The 14,124-nt window shown below is 43.4% G+C and overlaps 1 protein-coding gene across 1 annotated transcript; it reads right to left on the reverse strand.

The window, feature by feature from the left end:
• Positions 1-720: 720 nt before the first annotated feature.
• Positions 721-13,313, reverse strand: noxa1 (NADPH oxidase activator 1). Its single transcript, XM_030104744.1, has 16 exons — positions 13,259-13,313; positions 11,676-11,857; positions 11,264-11,346; positions 10,376-10,484; positions 8,307-8,447; positions 7,520-7,627; positions 6,846-6,905; positions 6,716-6,759; positions 6,500-6,638; positions 5,941-6,009; positions 5,069-5,156; positions 3,527-3,618; positions 2,980-3,143; positions 1,782-1,890; positions 1,151-1,274; positions 721-1,068 (listed from the first exon to the last, which is right to left on the reverse strand). Exons 2-16 carry the CDS (start codon positions 11,847-11,849, stop codon positions 929-931), a joined length of 1,644 nt encoding a protein of 547 aa, XP_029960604.1. The 5' UTR covers positions 11,850-11,857; positions 13,259-13,313; the 3' UTR covers positions 721-928.
• Between the last annotated feature and the right edge of the window lie 811 nt (positions 13,314-14,124).

The following is a 14,124-nucleotide window of genomic DNA, read 5'->3' on the forward strand; positions in this document are numbered from 1 at the left end:
TTAGAACTAAAAGTATTTTTCCATGCAGTGGAAAAAAATATCAGAACTCACTTGAAACAAATTTCCATTTTTGTCACTTTCAATCACACAGTCTTTAATATAATATAAAAACACATCAGCATATTTCACACAGAAAAACTGTAGAAAAATGAAAAAAGTTCAATAAATGTTTAAAAACTCTTGAAGATATAAGTCATGGTATCACATATAGAAACAGGAGTGTAGAGTTCAGCTTTAATATAAAGGTTGAGTTGAGGATCACAGATTGTGAACGAGCTGCAGGTGGGAGAACTTCTGCTTCCTGTTTGTTCTGACGACAGACAAATCTGGATGAGAAGCAATCCTTCACAGATTACGCTTAGCTTTCATTTAGAATCACCTTTACAGCTTGATTTTACATTTGATTGTTCACTTCATTTACGGTTTTACATTCATTTGTTTTCATTTTACTTCGTTATTTTTTCATTTGGATTGTGTGTGATAAATAGTCCAGTTTTTTTAAATGCATAATTTGCTTTGGTTTATTGTAATTTAGTTCCACTCAACTTAAAAAAAAATAATTTCTTTTATTTCAGTAAACTGGAACAAAAATAGAATTTGACTTTAATTGACGCTTTACATTAAAAAAAATTTACTGCGAAGAAAAAGATTTCTTTGAATTAATTTCTTAATGATTTTAGTTTTTATGTAACATTAATTTTGTTTGGTTTAATTTTTTTCTTTCATTTGATGTCATTTGACTTAATTTGAATGAAATTAATGTCATTATTCTCTCATTTAATCTAGCAGTGCATTTTTTCCTAAACTGGGATTGAACTGAATTTCAACTATTTAAATTAATTTAATTTAGTTGCATAAATCTAACTCTGGTCAAGGTCTGGAGCCTTGTTTTTAAAGGTCAGAGGTTAAAGGTCAGCCCCTGGCAGTCTCAGAGGGCGGTGTCGTTCTGCAGCGAGGACAGGCTGCAGGTGTCTGCGGGCTTGATGTCGTCGTTCTCTCGGTAGGCGAAGCAGCTCGGAAAGATCCCGATGTTTCCGGCGCAGTGACCCTCCAACCACTCCTCGTTCACTGGAGGAGAGGAAGAGCAAGATGAAGAGGAGGAGGAGGAGGAGGAAAACAAGCATGAGCCATGAACCCCTCCCACGCTGACCGTCTCCCAGGATGTCAATGGTCTGGCCCTCGCTGAACTCCAGGTCCTCCGGCCCTTGAGCCACGTAGTCATACAGCGCCACCATCTGGTAGAGGATGGTCCGGTTCAGCAGGGGGTCCTCGGTCTGGAACCAGACAATTCCATTTTATTCACATTCATTCCTCTTAGCTCTCAGTTAATATTTATGTTATTTAAACTTTATTGCCAAAAAATGGATTTTATGATTTACTATTGTTGACTTGAAAGGTGACATGTAGTTCAAATTATTCATGAGTCACAATCAATGTCACATTATTCTAACAAATTTGATATATTTACAATTATATTAACAATACATTAATGAAATCATGACAGCATGTGTCAAGTTACTATGATACAACAACAAATTCTGTTTAAGAAAAATTTCCAGGGAAACCGCAGAAATACTGAAAAAGCTGTAGTTCACAGGTTACGCCACTAGTAGGAGTCGTTGGTTAGTTTTGGAATAAAACCACAGTGTGAGCAAAGGTCCAGGAGAATCTGGACTGGGACCAGGACCAATGCTACAGAAGCTTTGTGTTTCAATTAGAAACTGCTGTTGTGTAAACGGCTCTCAGTGTCTTCACGTTGATTCAGTCCTTGTGGTTCTCACCTGGCACCACAGGGTGGCTCGGCCCGCCTCCGACACCTCCTGCACGGTGCCGCCGGCCGCCGCATCCTCGCCCAGGGGGGTCAGCACCCGGGAGCCATGCTGCTTGCGTCTGAGGGGGAGGTGGGGGGACGAGGACTCGTTAGACTGATCCTCTGTTAGAGATCTGATCTGGACCAGAAACTGTCTCAGGGTCTTCTTCACTCACAGGAAACTCAAAAGATTTCAAAACTTAAAAAAAAAATAAAATAAAATCAAGTAATCTTTTAGGAGTTCAAATTCAAACTATTTTCTAAAAATTTTTGAAAGAATTTAAACCCACTGCATTTTTTTCAGTTGGTGTTTAAAATATTTAATTTACTAAGTGCAAACTCATTTGATTTTGTCATTTTGTTTTGGATGCATTATTGTGGGATTAATTTCATATTAAAGCACTTTGAGATATTTACTTTTGTGTCACATTTAGAAATATGGTGTAAGTTCTGGAAAAAAAAAAGTTAATTTCTTGAATTATTTTTTTATTAGTGGTATTTTCTCACTCATGTAATTTGGTGATTTTGGTTTTCTCAAACTTTTTCCTCATCGTTTCTTATTGGTGAATTCTAGAGTTCCAGTTCATTTCACATATAATCACTTCATGTGATTACTTTTGATTTTTAAATAAGTTTTTTTTTGCTTTAATTTATTTACATAATACATGCAACAGACTACAGTGTATGAATTATATCAGACCTATTTATATTAGTAGAGTTTTCAAACTATTTCATTCATCAAATAATTACACTATTGGAGAGTTTGTGAAGATTTTCTGTAATTTTTTTTAATCATTTCAGTTTTTACACTATTTCAAATACATGCCTAGTTTTCTTTTTCTCTAAATACATCCACATTTTGCTGAAATATTTTCTTGAATAGTCTTTCTTTTTTTTACATTTCCATTCACTTTAAAGTTTTTAAAAACTACCTTATTTTGAAATGCATTTGCTTTCCTTTCATTATTTGATTTGGTTTCAAAATACCTAATTTTTGTTTCATTTGCTGTGTTTCAGGGTTTTTTCTTCACTGTGAAAGAAGTTAGAGACAATCTCGAGGCACGATAGATGAAATCAATAACATGATATTATTGTCTTTACGTGTGTGTGTGTCTTTACGTGTGTGTGTGTGTGTCTTTACGTGTGTGTGTGTGTGTGTGTGTGTGTACCTGAGGCGGATCTGGCTGGCCTGCTGTCCCAGTTTGTGGGCGATCTGCTCCCTGAGCTGCTGGTAGGTGGTGTCCAGCGGGACGGACAGGGCCACGGTGTAGGTGTAGTGCACCTTCACCACCACTGATCCCGCCTCGGCCCCCTGAGCCGAGTCATCTTCCTGCTGCGCACACGCACAGACACACACAGACACACACAGACACACACAGACGTCAACAGCTGCCTTTCACACACTCATGAGATACAGGATGTGTCTGATTCCTCCTGCGGAGCAGGTCCGTGTGTTTCTCCTCGGAAGAAGGAAGTTTTCAGGTCATGGAGGAACACGTGAATATTTCTGTCCTTAAGTCGACTGCCTCGTCTTCCCGAGAGCGTCGCCGTGACTTAATCGGGACACGTCAGCTTTCCCCTGTTCGGTTACAAAGCAGTTTCTTCACAGTACTTCTATATTTAGACCCTCTGTGTGTGTGTGTGTGTGTGTGTGTGTGTGTGTGTGTGTGTGTGTGTGTGTGTGTGTGTGTGTGTGTGTGTGTGTGTGTGTGTTACCTGCTGGCTGGCTGCGTTGGCCGTGTACCTGGGCGGCTCTGCGGCTGCCGGCGGGGTGTGTGTGGCGGCGTTGTAGGACGGAGGGGGGGTGTCTGCGGTGCGAGGGATGACAGGTTAGACAGAAGCTCCAGGAGGACCAGAGGAGACTACTGCAGACCTGATCACACAACGTAACAGTCTGATCCTGGGTGGAAAGACCATGGTGAACATATGAAAGTCACAGATTTCATGGCTCTGGATCCTGTTTCCCCTTAAAGCTGCTTTAGGCAGGATTTTGCTAGTCAATGCTAATTTTTCTGTGTTTTCTTTGGATTAAATGTTAGAATATCCACTGATAATCCTTTAGGAGTGTAGCATAATTGCACTACCGCGAGGGCGCAGCATTTCCATCTGTCTCTGTTCTGAGCTGAAAAGGAATCTCGACAGCTCCAGGTATCTTTGACCAATCAGAAGAGCCCATGAGGCTCTAACTGTGATTGGTCGAGGGGCGTTTGTCACACGTTCTTGTGGGAGGGGCTTAATTTGCGCAAGAGCGTGATGTCAGAGAAAACAGGACAGGCTTGGCTGTGCTGGGTTTCAAATCACAATCTTAGATGGGTCAAATCGCCATCTTGCTTAGGTAGCCCTAAGCAAGATGGCGGAGATGTGGAATCCTGCCTACAGCACCTTTAAGTTTCAGCACCAGGATCCAGGAAAAAAACACTTTCAACCCAGGAACAGAGAAAAGCTGAAATGTTCCAGTGTTATAGAGCATCTTCCTCCCTCTGACTCAGCTCATGTGTCACAGCATCAGCAGAATAATCCAGCTCCACGCAAATTAAGACAGAATCACTCAAGTAACTTGCAAAGTAATCACTAAAATTACAAAGACATAAGCTATTGTAGTCCACAAAAAATGAGAAAAAAAAAAAAAGTCAAATCAAACCAAGATCACTTAAACTGACCTTGCAGGCGAAAAAAAAACCAAAACGATGTTGAATTTGCCCTTTATATCAATATGTGGAGATGTGAGAAGACAGGACTGAAATCTCATGTATCTTTTACAATATGGGAGCATCTGACACGGAGGACAGTTCACAGATTACAGAGCATCTTCCTCCAGAAACTCACTCAGTGGCGTTATCTAAAACATTTGTTTGTTTGTTTGGGCTAAAACCAAATGTACATATAGGATCAGCTTCTGCACCACACTTTGTTACTTTGGGGCATTTTTGCTGCAACACAAAAAAAGCTCTCCCGGACTTGACAGCGTGAAATTTTCTTTCCTCTGTTCTTCTAACAATCCGGGCTGGTGTTCCAGCAGTCAGGAGGGAAGTGGAAGCTCCACACTTCACACAGGCTTTTCCTTTCAGAGCAGCTCAGCCTCACAATCAACTGCAGGAGGAAAAAATCAGAAGCCGACATCTGGAGAGGATGGAGCCACGGCTGGAGGAGGCCTGATGGGCTTTAATGGAGGAGGAGGCGAGGAAGAGGAGGGGGCAGAGGAGGAGGAGGAGGAGGAGGAGAGCTTCACGTCTCTCCAGGCACCATCCATGTTCTTACCCCGGGGAGGAGCTGCAGGGCTGTGCTGAGTGTGGGGACGGGCCGGGGGCTGCAGCCCGGGAGGGAGGGGGATCCCACTGGGAACTCTCTGTGGACAAGGAGGAGGAGACAAAGACAGAGGAGGATTTTTGTTTTGTCTTAATGAATCTGAAGTGTCTATTGAAGCGACGTTATAACCAAGGATGACGTGAACAGACACAGCGCTCAAAATTCACTCATCCGCTCGTTTTAACGGGTAAAATGTTCCCTGGACGAGCTAAAAGCTGCCTATTAATGTTTGGGTGGTTTTAGTTAAAGCAGACACTGTTTTTTCATGTGTGTGATTTTGACAAAGATCAGATCACATCTGACGGTGATTTTATGCAGAAATGTGAGAACTTCCAAAAGGTTCAGATACTTTTTCATACCACTGTATTTCAGCCATTCATAAATGTTTCCATCAATTTCAGCTGTTTTTCGCCATTTTGCCTTCTTCCGTTTTCAGCCAGGAGATAAGACCATTTGAGAATAACAGTGTGGTTTGCACATGAAATAAAAAATGGAATCAATATGTTTATTTACAGAATTTTCTGAAGCTGTCGGGGAGACAATAGAGATGTGCTGAAGAGCTGCAGGTTCCTGGGTCACACTGTGTGTGTGTGTGTGTGTGTGTGTGTGTGTGTGTGTGTGTGTGTGTGGTTTCATTACTAAAACAGACCAACAGCGCCGTCTTGTGGCCTGGCATGCTAACTCCACCTTCCTCAGTGCTTCCGTGTAAACTGACATTATTTTTAAAATATCACTGTTCAAACACAAACCTTTATGGAAATGAAAATGAAAAAAAAACCCAAAACAATTTCACTTGAACCAGTGTGGTGTAAACAAGGCCTTACTTTGTCCTTCTTGCTTTTGGGCGTCTTCATGTCTGCAGGCTCGAGCATGGAAACAGGGAGGAGTCCTCGCTGCAGTCAGAAGAACCAGACACATGGGACATGGAGGATTTGATTTTCACTTTGTAAAGTACAACTGCTCACCAACAGCAGCTCTGCTCGGGTTGTGTCTCAAAGCTACAGTCTTCAGGTTAAATGTTTTCAATTTGAAATACCTGGTAATTCAATGTGTAGCGTTCTGCATTCTGTCTCCAACCTCACCTGGTTTTGGTATGAAGAAAAATACAAATGCAGTCGAAAACTGTTCACATGTATTGCTCTTTTTACAGAGTCGAGCCAGCTGAAGCGAATCTCTAGAAATCAGGTGTCCAAACTCATAAATTCATGGTGGCAAACGCCTGTGGTTTTGGCATTTTGTCAAAACTCACTGTGGTGCTCATGCTACATCGCTAACAATAAGGTTAATGTCATATATAGCCGCTAGCATTAATGCTAGCACAGACTCAGTGCGGCCCAGTTTTGGCCCACACGCCTCATGTTTAACACCCAGACGTCCCCTTACCTGTCCATCGTATATGACCGTCACCATCCCGTCTCGGTCCTCCTCCCCGAACAGGAACACCATGCCCCCGCCGGGCACCGTGATCTGGCCGGGGCCCCGGGCCATGTAGGGGCCCCGCACCCGCATGTACCGAGAGTCCCTGGTTGGAGGAGGCAGAGTCACTCACACGTGAACGCAACACGAACACGCCAGCTCGCTTCTGGACTCCATACTCACTGGGCTCCGGCTCCGTCCGTCTGGGGCTCGTAGAAACCAGGTTTCTGTTTAGGGGGGGCGGAGAGAGTATCAGACCAGCAGAGACCACTACAGTCCACCACAGACCAGCAGAGTCCAGACCCGCACTCACCTGCATCCTGAGAGGCTCGAAGCCGCCAAAGTCGTCGTTGGGAATGAGGGAGGTGATGACCTGCAGCAGCAGAGCGCCACATTATGAGCAACACGAAGGGAGAGAGTCCAGGAAGCGTCAACATCTTTACGGTTCACGCTCAGCTCAGAGAACCTGTCGTCCGGCTTGATGTTCATTCACCAGAGGCTAGTGTTAGCTGCAGAGGCTAATATTTTTTTAGAACCCTTTATAGCTACGAGTTGAGTCCCACTGAAAATGACTGGCGTGTAAACAAGCTGAAAAATGGATAAAATGCTTATTTTGGGGTAATTTTGAGAAGAGCAGCAAGTTTTCGACCTCTGGATGAGACTGTGAATAGAACGAGAAGCAGCAAGAAAATCATTGATAAATGACCAACAGGCAAACAGTTCTTAGAAAGAGAAACTTATTTTAAAGACGATCATGCGAATCATTGCGGCTATGGACACAGGATAATGCTTCTTCCAGTTGGACATCGTTGACGTTGAGTTTGTTCAGGAATAATGAGATGCTAGTTCTCCTGTGAACAGGAGTTTATTGAAATAGTAATCATTGAGGCGAACACTTGGGCTGAACTATGATACCTAAAGTCCCGACTTGAGTAAATGAATTGGACCAATGAGAGGAAGAGATTGGTTCGCCAACTGTTTTTGTACCTTTGCTTTCCCCAGGAAGTCTCTCTGCTGCAGCTGCTCCATGTGCTGCTTACTGGGCCGAAACACCACACCTTCCGGCACCACCAGGGGCTCCAGGATCTCCTTCCTCTGGAGAAAGACTCAGTGTTGTAACACCTTCACGACTTCCTGACCACATGTTGCGGGAAGCTCACTCCAGTCTGGGCTTCCTTCAGTCATGGTTTCACATTTTTTACTTTACTCTCCTAGTTATTGTTTATTGTGCTTTATGTATCTCTAGAAAAGCTGCAAACACTTAAATCTCTGAGCTTCCTTCTCATACAGTGGAACTGATGCTCTGAACAGTGCTGTAATATTGAGATGGAATTAAATTCAAGGAGAGATTTGTTCAATCCAATCAAATACACAACAGATTCTATCACAATTAAATGAGAGTGAAGTTTGGTTTTTTTTAATACATACTTGAAAAAGTCAGGTACCTTGGAAATATTCAATTTGCATGTATTTCAGTCATATTAGCTGAATTTGGCTCACTTTGTTGAAGTCTGAACTGTATAATACCAATGACATGTATTCAAGCATCCTCAACACTGAATATTTGATTTATTTGATTTTCTCCTGTTAAAGACAATCTTTAAAGCATATGAGTAGAAAGTGGCATGCTGCACATGTGAGGCTTACAATTTCTAATGACTATCGACTGTTAAATTAGGCCCTCCCCCTTATACATTTTACTGTTATTTGGCTCAAATAAGAAAACATAAATGAAAATCAAGCCTGAAGACATGATGGAAACCCCGGTCCTCACCGCGACGCTTTCCAGAGCCACCTCGATGTTGCCCCCGCGGCCCCCTCCCCCGCCTCGCTCCTGGGTGGCGGTCAGCAGCATGTCGTTGGCCTGGTCCCACTGGTTCATGCGGCAGTACACGGCGGCCGCGTTGTACAACACCTGCGGGACAATCGCAGCTTTAGGCTTTGTTCACACGTTTCAAGTGAAAAAGTATTATTGTTCCGTTTTCGTCTCAAGACGCAGCAGCGCTCCAAAAGAGATGCAGCCAGCATGCCAGGCAACGAGTTGGCGCTGCTGGTTGATTGCCCTCCTTGGGGGCCTCAGCTCGGTAAACTGCCTGTATGGGGGCAGATTCACACTTTTTAATCAAATTCCTGGGAGCAGAAAGTCCCCGAGCACATTGAGACACTGGAGGATGGAGCGATCAGCTTTCCCCGTTATCACTGCACTCTTCACCAGGGAGACGGTTCAGTCACACGGTTGTGAAGGAGTGCAGACTGAAACAACCAGAGACCAGGGCCACATAAACAATTATTCTGATCGGTTTTAGTTTCAGCAGAAACATCTCGATAATCTGAAAGGAGTCAGGATTGCAGCACAGATTCACGGTTTTATTGTTATATTGCACATTTTCTCTCAAACCGAGAAACGGAACACTTCCTCCTGCAGGGCATTATGGGAAGATTTAGAAAGTTACCTAAAGATACCTCCCTGTCTTGTCTTTGTCTTGTGTCATAATAAAACCAAATGCGTCACGTCGTGTCGGTTCAGATCTCTGCGCTTTATCAGTTTCTTCCTTCCAGGAAATACAGGTCAAGGAAAAGAGTTTTCCCTCATCAACTCTGCACATATTTACCTCTTACTCAACCAGCCGGCTGATCTTTATCTGGACAAACAATGGACAAGGAGAGAGTTTACGCAAGGAAACGTCAGCACATGTTTAAGGAAGTTAACTGTGTGAAAACCGAATGGATAAATAACTGATCAATAGGCTGATGTGTTCAAATATAAGAATTTAAAACTTATTAATGCTACAAACAAAAATCCAACCAAGCCCATGAAGAAACGCCAAAACCCACATAGCTTCATCCTATAAACACTCTGCCAATTCATGCCACATCCACAATTACACAACAAATCAAATGGTCCAAAGATTATTAGATTTGTTTGCCATTTCCCAGGGAAAATGTTGATTTTGTGATTAAATTTCACAAAAAAAAATCTATCAGTGTCAGACAGAGACTATTTTTTAATTTTGGGTTAAAAAAACATTTTAATTACCGGTACTTATATTTCCATACATTCTTTTGAAGTGAGCAATAAGCCTTTAATTAATGATTTTTTTCTTCTTTTTTGCAAGTCTTTTGTCATTTAACATGTAAAAAAAATAAAGCTGTGTTCAGAGAGTTTCTTCCAGGAAGATGAAGCAGCTGAACCAACAGCAACATAAAGTGGGCTCTGAGCAACTCTCAGAGGAGGTAGATACTGAAAACCAGCACAGACTCTTTATTTCTCACTCTGCTAATCCAAATCCATTTATTTATTCCAGCCTGTCCCTCAGCGCTCCAGACAGGAGGAAAAAAACTCCATTTGCTTGAGGCTGAACCTGAAAACTGAGAAAACTGATGGCTCGCTCTACTTTATATGAACTTTAAATGCCACGAGTCCATGTTCGTGTTGGATTACTCCGTTTCTGGAATGATTTTATTGAATATTTCCTTTCTCGGGCATTTCAATCAGGTTTGAGCTGTTGAGGTTGGTTTTCTTGAATGCTTAAATAGAAGTACTTTGGTATTATGAGTTGATGTACTGTCATGCAGCCTGCAGCGTCGCCCGGACTTCAGAGGGAGACGCTGCAGGCTGAGCATGGAGAAGTTGTGTGATAGAGGTTTTGTCAGGTAGCTGACGGCTGCCGAGCACAGGTGCATCATCCGACCTGCCGAGGCTTTTTTTCCCTCAACTCTCAGAAATATGTGACGTTGTGAAACTGCTTCTTCAGCCTCCATCAATGAGGCTTTGTTAAAGTCTGCGCGTGTGTGTGTGTGTGTGTGTGTGTGTGTGTGTGTGTGTGTGTGTGTGTGTCACACCTGCCAGCTGTAGAGTTTGAACCTGAGTCCCAGCTGTTTGTAGTCAATGACTGCGTTTCCTCTCATGTGCTTCTGGGCCCAGATGCAGTCTGTGAGAGCCTCCTCCAACCTACACACACCACACACCCTTAGCTTATCACCGTAGCAGAGTGTATTTGTACACAAATGTGTGTCATTGTGTGCCACATAACATGATTAATGACACGATGAGCTCTGGCAGCTGCACATGCCCACTGCGACTCTGTGAAGATTGTTTTTCTTGCGAATCGTCAATGCAAGAGTGGAGACGTGACAGGAGTGTGTTGTTTTCCAGCTGAATCAGTATGACACAGCCCTACAGGTTGATCCACACAGATTGGTCGTCCCTGCTGCGCTACATTCCCTCTGCAGCGTGAGGGTGTGTCTGCTAATGGTGCTAAAATAACACCCATTAAACGGGATGAAAGGCAGGAGGGCAGAGAGACACGCACAGACCAACGTGGCTCTTCAGGAACCGTCTCCATATTCTAAATCATTGTAATGGAGGGGACCAGGATCATCTTTATGTTGTGAAATTTAGACTCCGAATTGATTAAATATGATAAGTTTTGCTATACTCAAAATGAGTTATGATTAAAAAAGTAGTGGAGCATATTAAGTAGTTACAGTAAATAAAAGTAGCTAAACTCCAGGCAAATTATGCTCTATAATGTGGATGTTAGTGGGAGGAAGATGCTCTATAATCTGGATATTATTTAGCTGAAGTTTCTCTCATTCTTTGAGTTTCCCAACATTTCTTTCAGTCAGTGCGTTCGTCTACGTAAATTTGGACCTTATTGAATTGAAAAGTTTTATATTTCCGTCTTTAAGGCCCCGCAATGAGTTTATGCTGATGTGCTTCCCTCCTACCTGTCAATCTGCATCATCACCGCCGCTCTCTGGAAGAAACCCACTGCAAGGCGTTCATCTTTGGCGATGGTGAGGTCTAAAGCCTGGACGTCACAGACGGGACAGATTGGAAACATGCTGACTGACTCAACAAAACATCCTTTTCTGAGCAGAAACGACTGTTTCAAACCCAGGTTTATCTCGATTCGGAGTGGATTTAATGTTAGCTCTTACTGAAAACACTTTCTTATGAAGTTAATGAATGAAAAACATTCAGAATAATCCACGCTACAGAGGTTTTTTTCTTTTTATAGCAAAGTAATCTGCTTTGAAGGACACAAAATGACTCGTCAGTTTTCATGGATGAAAACCGTCTTTCAGTCGGAGCTTCACGTCTCCAGGGTAATAAGACGGAGGATGGGTGTAAACTGACCCTCAGGGCCTCGTAAAACTGTCCCAGTGCCAGGTGGGCCGAGGCGGCGTTGAAGAGCGTGCGGGAGGTGGGCTCGGAGATCTGGTCCAGCTTGGCCAGGGCGCCCTGCCAGTCCTTGGCGTCCACGGCCTGAACCGACTGGTCCCACAGCTTGAGCAACTCGGTGTAGAGCATGGCAGCAGCTGCACACGAGACAGCGCTTTAATATACAACAACTGAGACAAGAAAAAAGGCTTCAAGAAAACATGAAACTGATGCAAAAAAAAAAAAAAAGATTTTCAGAAATGTTTCCTTCTACTGTGAGAATATTTGCTTATTTTGATTTAAATGCGAGACAGATTAGAACATTTGAGGGGTGACAGCACTTTTTCCTCGCCGTTCATGTCTCCTTAGAGCTTTTGACGAGTCCAGGTGCTGTGATTAGTTCTGAGGTTCGGTTAGAGGATTCATCTATCAATCACAAGGTTGGATCCTCATCTCCCCCACAAACGGTCCTCAAGCAAAACTTTGATCCCCTGATCATGACTCTCTGGAGGTAAACATTGTTCTTATGGCTCATCTACCATGGTGAGCTTGTATCAGAGCAGCATTTCCCCCATTTCCATAAAAACAGAGTCAAAACGTTTTAAAAAAGTTGCATTTTCAGTGACTCTGAACACCTCTGTCATGTAAATGGCCCCGCATCACAATGAAAGTTTGGCGTTTTCACTCGAAAACAGGAAGTCCTACAGTAAAGCGCTGATGAATTCTGTTGAATGGTTTCCAAAGAGCTGCAGGTTTCTTCAGCCTGACAAGCTGATGTTTATGTTGGCTCAGATCAGGACTGCTGGCTTGGTTCTCATCCTCCTTCAGTTTCTGATGAACCCTGTGGACTCCCGTGTTTTCATGCTGGACGATCCGGTTCGGTTCTAGATGTGGGGTCATCTCCGGTTGCAGAATCTGATCTTAATATCTCCCTGCACTGAGGTTTCCTGACACCTTCACACTGCCTCCACCAAAAACATCTGAGCTCCTGTTTCAGTGCGGCGAACCGTGAAGAGTCCTCACTGTCCGTCTCCACCGTCTGCTGCTGAGCCTTCAGTTTGAAGATGATACGGAGGTTTGAACCAAAACATTTCTCAACACCACCTTCAAGTTTCCAGATGAGTAAAATATTTCTTTGATTTAACAGTAACATCCATGCACCACCATGGGTGATGGGAATCAAGCTTTTTCTCACATAAACATGATGGAATCAAACCTGCAACTAGGTGATTGACGGCCGATCCACTCTCACACCTGATCCCACAGAAAGCCTCCACCTCTGACTTTATCCTTTCTCTCATCTCTACTTGCTCAAGTGGGATTGTTGGTTTTTCTTGCAGCACCTGGAGGTGCCCGTCCTACAAAGACTCCAGTCTGGCACCATTTTAAAGGTGCCTGAGGTGTGGGAATAAACACTAAAATGTCGCAGTCACAGCAAATAAATCATTAAATTAAAAACTCATCTGTGGTTAGTTTGTTCCATCATTTTCCCAGAAAGCTTCCTTGTTCCTCTGAGCTGAGTTAATCATCCAAACTGTGTCCAGCTGCAGTCGTCTTACCTGAGCGGCAGGTGAGTCCCTCTGAGCGCCGGCCGTCCTTCTCACTGAGCTGACGGGCCTGCTGACTCTGACCCGCCCCCTCTGGAGGCTCCACCCACCCACCACCAGGAAGTCCCCCGTCCACATTCCTCAGCTGATCGCCAAGCAGCACGTAGGAGTCATTTCCACCTGGAGAGGATCAGTCCCTCCTCTCAGTCATCAAAAGCATTACTGTGAGCAGAAAACGCTCTGCTGTAAAGATTATCCAGCCGAGCGGGAATTCCCCTCGTCAGAGTTTCTCTTAGCCAATGCCTCAATACTCACACTGACCTTTGACCTCGGTTTATGAGGCGTATTTCACAGCAGGAAGTTGGGAAGCTGCGACGTGCTTCCCAGAGAGGCGTGGCGGGATGATAAATGACCTCCTACCTGCTGGACCTGCTGCACAGGTTGAATTCTGAGAGCCTCTGGGAGGAAACGCCCTCTGGAACAACAGCACGGCGCGGCGCGGGGCTTACATCACAACATGCACGACCGATCGCACATCTGATCGGACGCCACACGCACATATCTCACAAAATTGGAATATCTTGAAAATGTTCAAAATATTTTGTCTCTTATTTCAGAAAGTCAAACCCATATGTGATACAGACTCATGAGTGAAATATTTCAAACCTTTATTTCATGAAATTTTTATGTTGATGTAAGCCATATAAGATAATGAAAACGCTAAATTCAGTGTCTCAGAAAATTAGAATATTACATAAAAGCAATTAAAAAAAAGATATTTTAAATAAAAATTTAAGGCTTATGAAAAACTGTGTTCATTTCATTGCACTCAATACTAGGTTTGGCTTCCCTTTGTATGAATTACTGTATTGATGTGG

This window comes from Salarias fasciatus, chromosome 12 (assembly GCF_902148845.1).
Source record: "Salarias fasciatus chromosome 12, fSalaFa1.1, whole genome shotgun sequence".
NCBI classification, from domain to species: Eukaryota; Metazoa; Chordata; class Actinopteri; order Blenniiformes; family Blenniidae; genus Salarias; species Salarias fasciatus.